Raw genomic sequence first — 15,719 nt, 5'->3', positions numbered from 1 at the left:
CTATTTGCATGAGAATGCTATGAAATTCTTAAGTGGGGGGAAAAAAAAAGCTGTGAAAACAGTTAAGGGAAAGGGTGAATAGAGATTTTATGTTTCAAAGAACTCCAGAATATAAATTTCACTTCTCCAAATAAAGCAAATGTCAATCAATTTATATTGCAAACGAATTTTAAAACTGTATGGTAAACTAAAATTTAGAAATTTTGGACTTCTCTTATCTCCCTTCTACAGCACCACATACAAGGCATGCAAGCCTACTGAAAGAGTCAATTCAAAGGAGAAGAAAAGAAACTTTGTTAGCAGTCACCAAGAGTTTGGGGCTCTGTAAACACAGCTGTCAACCAAACCAAAGGACAATTTTTAAATGCACTAAGAATGGAGTGGAGAGTGGGTCATAAACTATTCTTAATGATCGTACCTTAATAAGATCATTACTTCTAACCTTAAACTGAAAGTTACAAATGATTTTCACTATTAAAATTATCTAGTGAGTAGGTCAGGAAGATCCCTTGGAAGAGGAAATGGCAATTCACTCCAGTATTCTTGCCTGGAGAATTTCATGGACAGAGGAGCCTGGTGGGCTACAGTCCATGCGGTCACAAGAGTCGGACATGACTTAGCAACTTAACAACAACAAATGATACACCATGCTTGCTCCCAGATAATAACAGTGTCTCCAAAACAGATCAATCTCTACCCAAGTGAATCCTTTGACTGAGCCACACTTTCTTAAAACTTGTACTGTATTGATCGTTTTGTAATATAATGGTTTCCTATCTTTATTATTTGTTTTTTTTTTTTTAACCTGGATTTTAATTTTTTTGGTAGGAGCCATTTTCCTTTCCTTTTTTAGTATTTCTCAATGCTGTTGTTGTTTAAGTCGCTAAGTCATGGCTGACTCTTTTGAGACTGTAGCCCACCAGGCTCCTCTGTCCATGGTATTTTCCAGGCAAGAATACTGAAGTGGGTTGCCACTTTCTTTTCCAGGGGTTCTTCCAAATCCAGGAATCAAACCTGTGTCTCCTGCACTGGCAGGGAGATTATTTACCACTAAGCCACTAGGGAAGCCCATTCCTCAATACACCAAAAATAATTCCAAACACAGAGTAGTCAGTCAAATGCTTTACAGCTGTATAATTAGTTTAGTTAAGAAACAAAAGACCATTACAACAAAAATTTACATTACTTGTAAAACATTTTAAATTGCTGCTATTTTAACTATCGTCAAATAATTCTGTGGGTATTTTTTCTGCCAGTTTTCATAGTTTTCACATATTCAAGGGGACATGGCAGGTTTGCCCATTTTATTTCCCTTAAGATGTCAATCATTTTAGCTTTAAAGTGACCAATGTGTAGTTACTATGTCTAAAAAGATCTTACTCGGAATACATCTGATAACCAAAGCATAGTCAGTGACCTAATCAAAACATACTTCTGAGGCTAAAACCTGCATGGATAAAGAGATAAGCCATGCTTTTTTCTCCATATAATGAATCATATTTCCTAGTTTGCTATTTTGTCCAATATATACAGATGAAAAGTGTGGTGAAAGGTAAAGAATTCTTATTAACTGAATCAATGGGCTGTGCCCAACCAATTTATATATGTAATGACTCAGGAATAAAACTCATGGAACTTCCTGAGGTAGATATTATTTCCATTTTATATATCAAAGAGATTGGATAAATCACTTATCCAAAATGACTCTAATTACTAAAAGATCTAAAATACATACCAAGGACTACGTAAATTTAAAATCTGTGCTCTTTCCACTATACTATGCTTCCAAACTTGTTTGAATGTGAACAGCAAATTATGACACAGCCTAGATTTAGTTTTCACAAAAGCTAAACATTTGAGAATGAACATAAATATATTAATTTTGTCCTGTTAAAGGTTATCAGTAACTCAGTTTAATATTTCAATGGTAGGTTAAATAATGAAAATTGTGTGAATGATTCATATTTATTACAAGGAATTAAGTATCAAACCACACAAAGTATAAAATACTAAACAATCTCTGTGAACTAGCCTCCACAGACAGTAAATCCAGTTTTTAATTATTTTCTAGGTCAAGGCACTTTAATTAACATAATAGATATGTTAGCTATCAAGTGATAAGTCAGTAAAACCAAGTCCAGTATTCACCCCAAAACCTAGCATAGGACCTATAATTTATCCATACCTACTACAACCAAATACCATTAAGCTGGAAACAAATGGAGATCAGGTGTCAGGAAATCTGAAGAAAACAATAATTGAATCCCCAATATCTACTCTCTTCAGTTGTCAGGTTGGGGACAGCCAAGTGCCCAGCAAAAAACAATTCCCAGCATCCCGTGATGTATAGCATTGGGTAAGGAATTCAAGAAAAGTTTTTGAAAAGATCTGACTCAGCTGGCAGGCACGCTCATCTTTTGTTATTTTTGCCATTTTCTCCATTTCTTCCATATTTTGTCTAACTAGAAGGACAACATTTTTAATAGAATGCTAGCAGCCATTTTGTCACCAAGAGGGCATCGTGAGGATGAAAGCCATGTTATAAGGAGGTAGAGAAGGAAAAAAAGATGTCTGGGTTCATTGCTATTTCTTGAAACAGTTATCCGGCAGCTCTGGAGTACTATGCCAAGATTTTATGTTACAGAAAAAAAAAAATCCCAATCTTCTTTAGGCCCTGTTATGCCAGGGTTCTGTACTAGCAACCCAATGCAATTTCTAATTAGAAGAAGCAAAACAATTCATTGCAGTGGTTTTGGATAGGGCAAGCACACAGAATATTTCCCAAATCAATTCCCCTGTTACAAGAGATGCATTACAAATTCTGCAGTTAAATTGTCAAAGAAATGAAAATGATAAACAGTTGACCATCTGTAACCACAGGTTCCACAACCACAGATTCAACCAACCTCAGATGGAAAATATTTGGGGGGAAAAACATTTCAGAAAGTTCCAGAAAGCAAAATTTGAATTTGCTGCATGCTGGCAACCATTCACATAAGATTTATATAGTATTTACAATGATTTACACAGTACTTACATTGTATTAGATATGATAAGTAATTTAGAGATGATTTAGAGTATGTGGGAGGATTTGCATAGGTAATATGCAAATACTATGCCATTTTACACAAGGGACTTGACTAGTCACAGCTTTTATATTCCTATGGGTCCTGGAATCAATCCCCTGGAGAACAGTAAGGGATAACTGTATATGTTATTATCTTGGAGATTCATAAGGTACATTAGAATATTAAAGGGTCTAAAAGTGCACACAGTAACAGGATAAATGTCCAGTAATACTTACTCAAGAATTTTACATTATGTTACAAAATGCTTACTCCTAAGAGCATAACAACATGTTGTTCAGTCACTAAGTTGTGTCCAACTCTTTGTGACTCCACGGACTGCAGCAATATCTCTGTTTGCGTGACTGAACAGTTTACATATCTTGAGAGTGTTAACTTTCAAAATAGACACTTTGGGAGGATAGATACCTTTGGCTTCAAACACAGTATTATCAGAGACATTTCTGGGACTCTCCTTTCTAATCATGTTTACAGTCTCATTTTAAAAATTGCTCCATTTACTTTACAATCATTTTCCAATTTAATTGAAATTAGTAAATCCTCCTTAATCATTCACCTTACTAGAATATGAATGTATTATTTAACTGAATCAAATCCGTTCTCAAAGAAGACATATGCCACATGTCACATGATCTAAAAAGTAACTCCAAAACAGGAGATGTAGGATTCTAAAAGTGAGTAGTTTACAGACTTCCATGGTGATCCATGATTACGACTCTGTGCTTTCACTTGCACGGCCCAAGTTCAATCCCTGGTCAAGAAACTAAGATCTCACAAGCTACAAGGCATGGCAAAAAAAAGAGTAGTTTGAAGAGAATGACATTTATTTTCACAAGTTCCATGAAGCGTGTGAAACTTAGGCACAGATAACATATATCAAGTCCAAGTAGTGAGCGGAAGAAACGGAAACACGTAACCCAAGGAACAAGCAGGGCCATGAACACTGAAACAAAAAAACACATTTAAGTTCATGTATTACCTTTACCCAGTGTTTTAAAAAAACACTTATAAGTAAAATGTATGTATATCAAAAATAATAATCTAATATTTATTAAATACCCATATGCATTAGCTGAGAACCCCATGGAGCCTGCTGCGCTGCAGGCCATGAGGGTGCCGAGCCGGACATGACTTAGTGACTGAACAACGACATGTATTAGGTACTGCTTTGTTGCTTTACATGTTTCAATGAATTAATCATTTAATCCTTACCACAAACCTATAAAAGAGGCTTAGCTATAATCCTTATTTTGTAGACGGAAAAAAAGCAAAAATTTGCACAAGGCCATAGAGCCTGTATATCAGAGTCAGCAACTAAACTCCAGGCAGCTTGGCTCCAGCGTCCGTGGCTCGAAATTCTGTGCTATACTCTTTCTAAGTCAAAGCGGGATGGTCAACACCGCGCCCAACTGCAGCTAAGACTGCAGATGTTTGTATGGTTTGCACATATCATTTTTATCTTCACAACTCTTCTGTGTCAATATATCCTGTCAACAGGCTGGTTTACTTGCCGTGATCGCAGATGATCAAATATATGTGGGCACAGACTATTCCACTTATCTGCTGCCTTGAAATGTGATCTCTGTGTATCACCAGTGGCTAGCAGAGTGCCTGGCAGAGGCACTTACTGAACTTTATGTCGTGTACACTTACTGTACTCAATGTACACTTGCTGAATATAGAACTAAAAAGGGAGCAGGTCATCACAATAAGGTTATTACTCCAGATTCATCACTGTTGCTGTTAGGAAACACTCAACTGGCTTGGTCCATCAACAGTGATTCTTTAAAATCCCTTTAGGTGGAACAATATCATCTATTTTTAAGTTAAACCTCAGGACCTCAATACAGCCTTAAAATACCTTTGAATTTAGACAAAGTCTTTAAGCACAAACAGAAAGATTTAGATGAATTATTTTTTTAAAAAATATAGCTCTGCTTTGTCTTTAGTTACATAAGTATATGTGATCACATTAATATATTTTCTTTTATTTAAAAACTGAAAATTTCCATTAAATTTTAATAATGGAAAACAATACAGTCTAGATTTCTTTGTAAGAATTATGTAACAATGAACACTGAAGTATGTGTTGACTTGAATTATAACTGAAATAGCAATACTGCCATGTATTAAGTAATAACATATCCTACTTATTATTTATTTTTATATACCTCAAAGCACTGCCAGAATTTCAAAGCTCTGACTGAACTCAACTGAATGGTATATAACCACAGAACAGTTTTAGACAGTTTACATTTGATAATCAAGCACTCCTAAATTATATTTATTATATATTTTAAAATTTTTATCAGTTTTTTAATCTAAAATGTTTTTATTTTTTTAAACTCAAGTATAGCTGATCAGTTTTTTTTAAATAAAACATCTATTTCAGCTTTCATGAAGTACAGCTACAAGGATACATTTTAGCTTCTGTAAATTTTCATACAGTAGCTAGAAAATTGATATACGTTACATCTGAATCATTGTCTGAAGTTCATTCCTTCACTTCTAGAAACTAGCCATGAGAGTAAAATCAAAATAGACTCTGTGAAAAATGACTTTAATCAATACTGCATTCAAATAATCCTATGAAATTATACCTCAAAGTCAAGAATATGAAAGACTCTGAGGGAATAAATTTATCATTCAAAATATTATGATAAGGGAAACTCCTGGGTCAAAATACTGATTATTTCTTCACTTCAACACTATATATTCCAGAGAGGTATCTGACTACACAAAGACCTAAAATAAATAATCCCTTAATAGTTTAAATGCTTATTTTAGAAATTACATTTTTCTAGAAAAAGTGTCTAAAACCCCAAGCCAATAAGGAAAACTGACTTTTGGTTTTTTTTACAGTGCGGGGGGGTGGGGGGGGGGGAGGCGGGGCGGTGTGCAGCTGAGATGAACTAGGAGCGCAGTTTCCTCTAAGTTGCGCCTCAGTAATTAACAAGTGACAAATACCACTGAAACTGATGACGTAGTGTTAGCTTTCAAACATCTCAAACTGCTTAGGAACCTCGTTTTTGTTAAAGGGGATGCTTTCTTGTGGGAAGAAAAAGTCTCTGGTGCATGTTCATGTTAAAACTAAAGATGATTTTCTGTTGGAAAATTCAATCATATCATATGACAACAAACAGACTTCATTTGCAAAAGAAAAAAAAAGAGCCTCCTCCAGAAAGAAAAACCTTGAGTCAAATTCCAGCACTTAGTCTGAATTGATGAATTTCTCTGTTTCCTGAATCTGTTTAGATTCGGAGCATACTGATATAAATGACAAACATAAGGACACTCAAGTTCCTCCTCTCAGTTAACTTGGAGAAAGAAAACCTCACAACTAGGCACAAGAAACCTAAGAAAGACGAAATATAAGCATCAAAAATGTGGTATTTCTCCTTAAAAAACTATCAAAAATAATACTATATATACTTTCAATTATAAATCTGACAGAAATGACTCTATACATCTCATTTCAAAGGAGAAACTGGAATATAAATTTTAAAATCTCTAGGTAATACAGAACTTTCTGTGATGACAGAAATGTTCCATAGCCGAGCTGTTCAATACAGCGGCTACTGAGCCAAAAGTAGCTACTGAGTCCTTAAAATTTGGTTAGTGAGGGGAGGGAGTTTAGGATTAGCAGATGCAAACTATTATAGGATGGATAAACAACAAGGAATGATACTTTGTATTCGTGATAAACCATAATGGGAAAAAAATGGAAAATATATATACAACTGAGTCACTCTGCTAGACAGCAGAAACTAAACACAACATTGTAAGTCAACTATACCTCAATAAAATGGTTTAAAAAAATTCTTCAGTGAAATAAGGAACTGAACTTTAAATGATACCTAATTAAATTAATTTAAATTTAACAACATGCACAGCTTCAAGGAACAGGCGGGAAGTATTTATACCTTACATTCTGATTCAAATAGTAAAAAGCCTGTAGATGGGTACAGTCACAGAAGATGCAAGTTTATTTTCTTTAAATTCTTGTGATTTATGTAGAGGAAAGTACATAATATAACAATATTGGTGCTACATTTGTGAGAATCGAATTTTCTATGCTAACCTTCTAGAGAGGACTAGAATATTGGTTCACAAGTTGGCTCCACATTGTAATTTCTTAGGGAGCTTCCAAAAATATGTATGTCTGGGTCTTAACCCCAAAGATTCTCGTTTAATTGGTCTGAATTGAGTCCTGGGCATTAAGATTTTTAAAAGCCACCCAGGTGATTCTATCAGGCAGCCAGAGAATCACTAAACTAAAAAGAAAATAAGAAACTGTTTATTAAGCACAGATGCAGTATACAACCAAAGACGTTTATTTGCTGGTAGCCAAGAGGACCTTTCAGCAACCCAGATTCAAGCTCACCCTGAGGACTACGGTGAGTTACATGTTCTAAACATTCAGGAACAATTTGGGTGTACATCATAAGTTTTGCTATTACTGAATGTTTTCAAATATGTAAAAGAGATTAAAAATGGAGGAAATAAACTACTGTCAATTTGTACTTGCCACCTTTATATATTATTATTAATTTCATTCTCAAAATACTATGAGAGGTAGGTATTATTAAATTACAGATGTGGAAAATAAAGATGTTCCTAAGGATTTGGACACATGTTTCTCAAACAGTAAAGTCCACATTCTTTACACTACAGCAGAATTCTCTCTGAGGAAGTCTGTTTCAATAAAGTCTCATACTGGAATCAAAGAAAGAAAAATAAAGAAAAAGCAGGATTCAGTGGTGGAGCACAGGCTAAGGCAAACATCCTTAAACAGGTGCTTAGACCAGTTCCTGTATTTCTTAAGCAAACCCTGGGGAAAAAAACATGTGCATCTGTGGTTCAACTCTCCACCAGCCTCTGCACTAGACCATACAAGAGTTGCTGTCCTTCGGCCTTAAGAAGTTAAACAACTGGTCTCGTACTGCCTCACAAGCTATTAGCTACTGTCATCCAGCCTCCATACAGGCTGCGTAGTCACAGGGCATGACACTAAACAGGAATAAGACAGGGGTTTTCATTTTGCCCCCTAGACTCACAGGATTACTGGAACTCTTCCTCATAGAGCAGTTTACAGACCAGTTTTTTTTTTTTCTTTTAACTTTTTATTTTGTATTGGAGTACAGCCAATTAACCATGTTGTGGTAGTTTCAGGTGGAAAGCAAAGGGACTCAGCCATACAAATACATGTATCCATTCTCTCCCAAACTCCCCACCTATCCAGGCTGCCACACAACATTGAGCAGAATTCCCTGTGTTACACAGTAGAACCATGTTGGTTATCCATTTTAAATATAGCACGTGTACATGTCCATCCCAAACTCCCTAATCACCCCTTCCCCCATCCTTCCCCCTGCAACCTTTAAGTTCCTCCTTTAAGTCTGTTAATTACAGACCACAGTTTTGATGTGAGGTACCTACAAGTGAGTCTGTCATGGGATTTCCTGGGCAACAACAAACAAATTTACACTATGTAACTTTTAATTTAACTTCGACCATTTAATGTTCTATAATAATTTGCTCATTAAAAGCTTTTTAAATGCAGTTCCTGGGTTGTTCTTAAGTTTCAAATTAAGAAAAGCTGTCAGTGGAAAAAATGTGAAAGAGCGCAAGAGACCCTCACCCTTCCCCATCAGCACTAACTTTTCAGTCCTGAGACCAGATATCCTTTCTCCTTTTTCAGGCCCCAGCCTTGCAAAGAGACATCAACTCAAATGAGTCACACTTGGTTACATCAGAGGCCTGACAGAAGAAAACCTTCAACTCACTCTTCTAATTCATGGCACAGACTTCTCCCAAAGCATATTCCAAAATAAGAAAATGTTGACAGGAGATAACTCCTAGATGCACAGGCTTGAGGTATAACAGTGTTTCCTTTCGAGTTCAATTGGTATTAATTACAATTTAGTTGCACCACAAAAGTGTTTTGTAGTTTATTTGAAAATTATAAACTCTTGTCCAAAAATAATAAAAAAGGAAGCAGCAGCAGGGGCTTATCCCCAGTAATCCCTTCGCTAGGAAGTCTGGCCTGGGCAATAAGATGAGCTGAAAAAATACATACTCAACTGATACGGAAGAAGTTACAATGTTCCTCATCCCATCCTTGACCTACTAAAGTAGAATAAAGCAAGGATTTGACCTGTTCTTCTTAATTAAAAAACAAAACAAAACAAAAATTCCATTCAAGACTGATATCTATCATTTACTAAAAACAACTGATTAGCTAATTTTCACATTCACTTTTCATTTGAGGCATGCCTCCAGAAAAAATAATGTAGGTTTTAAAACTTTTGATCCCATCATAGTATCTAAGTCCATCCTTGCAATTGACACTGGTTTTTATGGTTTGTGTATGTGTGTTACTTGTGACATGAAAAGCTATCTATAAATATTTTAAAATGCTGGTAATCACTTTCCTAAAAATAAGTGAGCTTCTCATGCAAGTACAAGTTTTGGTGGAACAAATGTTAATCCAAGACAAACTACATAAGAGCTAAAAAATAAGTTCTTGTAAAAGTGAAACACACTACAAATTAGTTCCTTTTCTTAATAACTAACCTAGATGTTTTTTCTATTTAATTCCTGCTTCCATTCTGCCATCTCCCCGACACATACTCCCACAAAGCCGCTAGAACATCAAAGTTAGAACACAAAGTTATTATGAAAAAGGTAAACTAAACCTAAAACTGGACCGTAAAGCAGTCCATTGGCTTCTGTACGAATTTACTGAATCAATACATACAAGAACTTACTGATGCTGATGATAACAACACAAAAAATAATCTGTAACATAGCACAACACAAGCGAGCAATGAGCATGAAGCAAGTTTTCACGTTGATCCTGCCAACCCAGTCATCAAGAATTTGGGAAAATACCAAGGCTTGTTTCAAAACACAACAACTTCTTTCCTCCTCCTGTCCCCCCAATCCTTTAGTAACCTCTGTAGATCTAAATTCTAAAATCATTTTAATTAGTTACCTGCGCGCCAGTCAACCCACAGATCAGGTGTCCTACATTTTGTTTAGGTCCCCGCCTTGAAAACAAACCCGATTGCCCCATTTTCTGACAGGTAAACTCAGCTCCAGGAAGCTCCCTATGAAGTCACCGCGTTTGTTGTTTCAAAGATACAATTAAACGAAAATGACACAGGCTGTCGAACAGATGAGCTGCCCCAGTGCGTGGAGGAGTCTATCATCTCTGGGCAAGGCCAACGAAAACTGTATTGCTGTAAATCTATTTTAGTGGTAATATTTCTCCCAGTTCATCCTTCTCCAATATACTTAACCATACAGGGAAATTAAACTTCGTGAAAACTTCCTTGCCTCTACCAAACTTTAGCTTCCCCGCTTTCGGTACTACAGCATCTTGCAATGAGCAAAGGCGGGGGCGGGGAGAGGGGTGGTTAACTCCAGAACGCGGAGAAGAGCAATAAAAGAGCTTGCATCAGGCAGTGTCCGTCCCTCTGCACTCTGTTCCCCACCACCCCACCCCCTCTTCTTCGAACCCTCACATATACACATTCTTCTGGGCGGCCTCTAACCACACCATGTCCACAATCATTTACAGAAATGAGAAACAGACTCCGGGAGCCCTTCCACAGCACGCACAGAGCTGGCGTAGCACGATGCGGGTAAGGTCACTCTCGATTGCCCCACAATCTCTGTACTCATCCCCTCTGGGGTTTAATTCCTAAGGATCCGACTTTCCTCCGCCGAGAAGGCGGATCTACCTAATTCACAATCAGACAGCATCTCATCCTTCCTACCCACCCCGCCACCCCACCCCCACCCTAACACACCACCAAAGAAAAGTTCCTTCCACCTGGGCCATAGAGAGGTTGATTTTGAGAGGCTGAACCCAAAAAAAAAAAAAAAAAAAAAAAACAGAGAGAGGAAGGAATAGAGAGCGCGGCACACTTTGTTTGGCACTTTGCGCCCCTCCAGCCCAGCGCCCAGGACAGCGCACGTCCTTACCCGCTCGTCCCGAGACCCGGTCCGGCTACTGGCGCGCGGAGCAAGGGCAGCGGGGACGCGGCGTCCAGGCGGGCCGCGGGCAGCCGCCGCGGGCGCCGAGAGCCACCACCTCCTCTCCCCCAAGAGGCTGCGGGCGTGGGCCGAAGAAGCTGGAGAAGGAGCCTGGGGAGAGGGAGAAGAGAAGCAGCATCTCCTCCTCCTCCACGCCTCCGAAACGCTGTCCGGCGGCGACCCCGGCCGACCGCCAGACCCTGGAGCGCTAGCGCACCCTCGGCTGCCCCGCGCGCCTCCAAGGGCTTCTCCAAACCCTCCGGAGCGGGGCCGCTCAACTCCGGCCGCCGGCTCCGAGCGCTGCCGAGACACGCCTGAGGCAGACCGGGAAGCCGAGGAGCGCTGCTCGCCCGCCACGACGGTCTCTCGGGGCGGTAATCCCGGTGTGTCACCCTCGCCGCGCCGCGGCTGCCGGAGCTCCCGGCTCCTCTCGGGCTCCACCTCTGGCGCTCGCCCGGCTCCGCCCCAGCCCCTGTCAATCAACCCTCTTCGGACTTCTGGAGCCCCGCGGATCTCCGACCCCGCCGTCCCCTCGACCTCATTGGCCCGACGGCTCCTCAGCCCCGCCCCCTCCCTAGAGACGAGGTCGCCGGGGAGACCGGCGCCCAGGTTCCTATGACAACCGGTGCCTTAGGCCTGGCTTTTCGCGAACTTCTGGCTTGCCAGAAGCTCAAGTTGATGGCCCCGCAGGAAAAGTTACTAGCTCCTCCGGGGTGGACTCCTAATTTCAGACCAAGTTGAAAATGCCGCCGACCGCCCCCACACTTCCAACTTCGGAAACAGAACTTTATGGCCCTGGGGAATGCGAGTGAGAACGGAAAAATGCCCTGCTCTTCCTCTGCGAATCTAAATAAACCCCTCCCCCCCCACTTTGACTTCTCCTGTCTCCAGCCTTGTTTCCATATTCTCACCGGGCGGATTGGGGTTTTGAAAGGGTGAGGAGAAGAATGCGAGAAAGAGCGGGGCTGTGCCAGTTCCCTGCAGCAATATTGCAACTTGGAAATGGCGGGGTCGACGAAAACAGCCCGGTGAGTTTTCCCACAGTTGTAAAGTGATCTTCAGAGATGCTGTGGAACACTTGGTCAACGCCAGATGCCTTCAGGAAAACTCCCATTCTCATCTTTTTGAAAAATAAAAATAAAGTATGTAAAATCTTGTTATTTTCCTTCTGAAGTTCGGATAATCCTAAAGTTAAAAAAAATGAAGTAAAAAGTTTGGCATAATGCAATAAAATAAAGACATCCATTTTTCTATAGAACTACATATTACAGCTTGGTAAAAGTATGTCCTAGCCGCTGTGACCCTCCTGAAAGCTAAAAAATTGGGGTGTCCACAATTTAACCAGGAAGTCTTACTGAATTCATGAGCAAAGGATATCTCATCATTTGAGTTTCAAACGTTTGGGTTTACTCTCAGAAGTATAAGGTAAACCTGGTACAGCGGGACCTGAAGGTTAAGTTATTCTTGGACCCCCCCGTGTTAAGCTCTAGATGAATCTGAACTTCTTGTCTGGTTCCAAAATGGAGAGATCTGAAGCAAAATAAGAGCTGCAAGCTTTAGGCTCCTTAGCCCCTGAGGCTGCTGTACATGTATGATGAATGAGGGAATTAATAATAATGATTTACCTTTGGCGAGTACTTGCGTTTTCATTATCTCATTTACTAAATGAATAGCTGTGATGGATGTATTCAGTCGACTATGCCTTGCAAATGTGAGCTGAGTGTGATTACTTACAGCACTAAAACAATAAAATGCGCAGCAGAATTTTAAGATAAGGACCCTGCCCTCAAGGAGATAAATGCGAAGCCTAAGAAAGAAAACTAGCATTCTTGAAACAATTTGAGATTAGGGCCAGAATGTGCAGCCAAACACTGAGTGCAGTACAGTAGTCAATGAGAGCAAGTCTGTGGTATGTAGAATGGGCTGGATTAGTCAGATTAAGGAGGAAAAGAATTTAAATTGGAAGGGTAGGGAGTGGGATGAAGGAAGCAAAGATGAGAAAAGACATTTATCTGAAGGAAAAATGTAAAACCAAAATGCAACAGCAGGAATAGAGTGGTGAAAGTAAATAACAATGAGATCAGGCCAGCTGGCCTAGAGACAGAAATGAAGGCTTGCAGCAATTGCCTAGCCCTTCCCTCATTTTCCGAAATAGGAGGTTTTAAATGTTCTGGTTTAAGTATGGGTTGGGAAGGTAGAGTGGGAGAGGTCATTTTGTGAGAATAAAAGCTTTCATGGAACATCTGCCTCTGTTTTGCCACTGAAAGAAAAGTTCCTGCATTTATTAGAAAGAAAAGCAATATCCATAATACTTGGAGTAACTTATGCATTCATGTCAGAAAGAAGGTATAAAGAGGATGGTTTGGAAATTTTCACAAAAGTAGTTAGAAAAACTAAAGTGTTGTGAGTTTGTGTGTGTGTGTGTGTGTGTGTGTGTGTGTGTGTGTGTGTGTGTGTGTGTGCATTAAGGCCTTTTCAGGTGGTTGCCCTCCAGGCTTTTTCTCAGTGATCCTTGCGTTTTATATAAGCTGAAAGGCTGGTTTTAAAATAAATGACTGTGATACCAGAACCTGATAGAGTACACAAAAGAGAAATCTATAGTTTAATCTCCTTTTTGGATATAATGTAAAATTAAAGTACAATATTAACAGTACAACTAGAACTATATTACGAATGTATGCCGAAGTTAAGAATTATGCCAAGTATATAAGAATGATTCTGTAATAGAAAACTTATTTATATATTAAGTCAAAGGAGAGAAACTGTGTGCTTTAATTGATACTGAAAAGGATTTTGTAAAATCCAGCATCGTTCCTTAATAAACAGTTTTGAAGAATGTATATTTTACATCAAACTCAGAAACTTGCTGAATAATGAACCACTATGTTAATTCCTGCTGGAGTCAGGAGCAAGGCCAAGAATGCCCACCATCAGTCCATGTAAGGAAATGATAGCCAATGAAATTAGATATGGCATGTACTTAGTCACTCAGTTGTGAATGACTCTTTCCGACCCTTTGGACTATAATCCACCAAGCTCTTCAGTCCACGGGGTTTTTCAAGCAAGAATATTGGAGTGAATTGCCATTTTCTCCCTCCAGGTAATCTTCCTGGCCTGGGGATCTAATCTGAGTCTTCTGTGTCTCCTACAGTGCAGGTGGATTCTTTATCCACTGTTGTGAAATAGAAACAAGAAATTAAACACTGAAAATGTTAGGATTGTCATTTGTTTGCAAATTATATGCAAACTCTAAGGACTAATAGAAAAACTTTCAGAAGCAATAAAAGATGAGTTAGAGTAACATTTTACGTTTTGATGGACAAAGCCAAGAAGTGATACAAGTTACAGTCATTCTAATACAGATGGAAATTTTGAGAGTGCATTCTGTTTCTTTACATCCTCATCATTAAACTTTTTTGAACTTTGCCAATCTAATAGATACAAAATGCTATCACATTACATCTGTACTTTCAATTCTCTTATGAGCACTTTTTGTATGTCTACAAGCCAGTCTATTTTCTGTTACCAAAAATATTATCCCATATTTTCTTCTAGAACTTTTATAGCCTTCACAGTTTATTCTTTGATCCATATGGAATTTATTTTGGTGGTAGCAATAACTACCCATTTGTCCCCCAAAACCTTAAAAGAATTTGTAAATTTTACTATATAACCATGTAAAGCTTCTATAGAGTAATAAAAATGCTACAAATAGGAAATTTACAAAAGAAATTTTAAAAAGCAATATATATTTAAAAATAAAACAACTGTATAGAGAAGTAAAACTAAAAATGATATATTTGTAGCTATTGAATTGGAAAAATATTTTTAAAGATGTAATATCTGGTGTCGGTGAAAACACGTGAAATAGATATTGTCTCATCATTGTTGATAGGATTATAAATTGAGTTATTCCATTTGGGAGTGCAATTGTGGTGTCTTTCATAATTTATGATGTTTATATCCTTTTACTTATTTTTTTGAAATTTATCCTATAAAAATATGTATACCCATGACCAGAGATGTGATCTCTTTGTGGGACCTACCTGGTGGCTCAGTGGTTCAGATTTCAGGCTTCCAATGCAGGAGTCATGTGTTTGATCCTTGGTCAGGGAGGGAGTGAAGATCCCACATGCTGTGTCACAAAAAGAAAAAAAAAAGAATATTCTTTGCAGTATTGTTGATAGGCAGAAAATTTAAAAACAAGATAAATGTCCATAATGGTGGAATGATTAAGTTAACTATGGTTACTCAGGTATATTACCTGGTGACAAAATCAAGTGGCCATACAGAATGATCTTATTTCTGTTCAAAAGTACATATATCTATGTATTGATATATGGCGATATTTATAGTTACCAATGGTTTCTATAAGAATTAGAAATCCAGGAAACATTGCATTTCTGAAAAGTTTTAATTTAAAATCTTCACAAGATTGTTTACTTTTGTGTAGAAGGCCAAAGGGGTTAAAAAAGGCAAATTGCCCACTATAAAATAAGTCATGGGGATGTATAAATTCATGGGTATATAATGTATGGCAAAGGCACTAAAGTTGCTAAGAGTAGATCTTAAAAGTTTTCATCATGAAAA

The 15,719-nt window shown here is 38.3% G+C and overlaps 1 protein-coding gene across 1 annotated transcript in view; it reads right to left on the bottom strand.

Moving 5' to 3' along the window:
- Window positions 1–10,164, bottom strand: part of PTPN13 (protein tyrosine phosphatase non-receptor type 13) — a 223,528-nt gene extending 213,364 nt beyond the window's left edge. The window contains exon 1 of the mRNA XM_068975016.1: window positions 10,084–10,164. Coding sequence (XP_068831117.1) covers window positions 10,084–10,164 — 81 coding nt within the window. The remainder of the gene's footprint in view (window positions 1–10,083) is intronic.
- Between the last annotated feature and the right edge of the window lie 5,555 nt (window positions 10,165–15,719).

The sequence above is a fragment of the Capricornis sumatraensis genome, chromosome 7, assembly GCF_032405125.1.
Source record: "Capricornis sumatraensis isolate serow.1 chromosome 7, serow.2, whole genome shotgun sequence".
NCBI lineage: Eukaryota > Metazoa > Chordata > Mammalia > Artiodactyla > Bovidae > Capricornis > Capricornis sumatraensis.
This window is presented reverse-complemented; position numbering and strand designations above follow the sequence as displayed.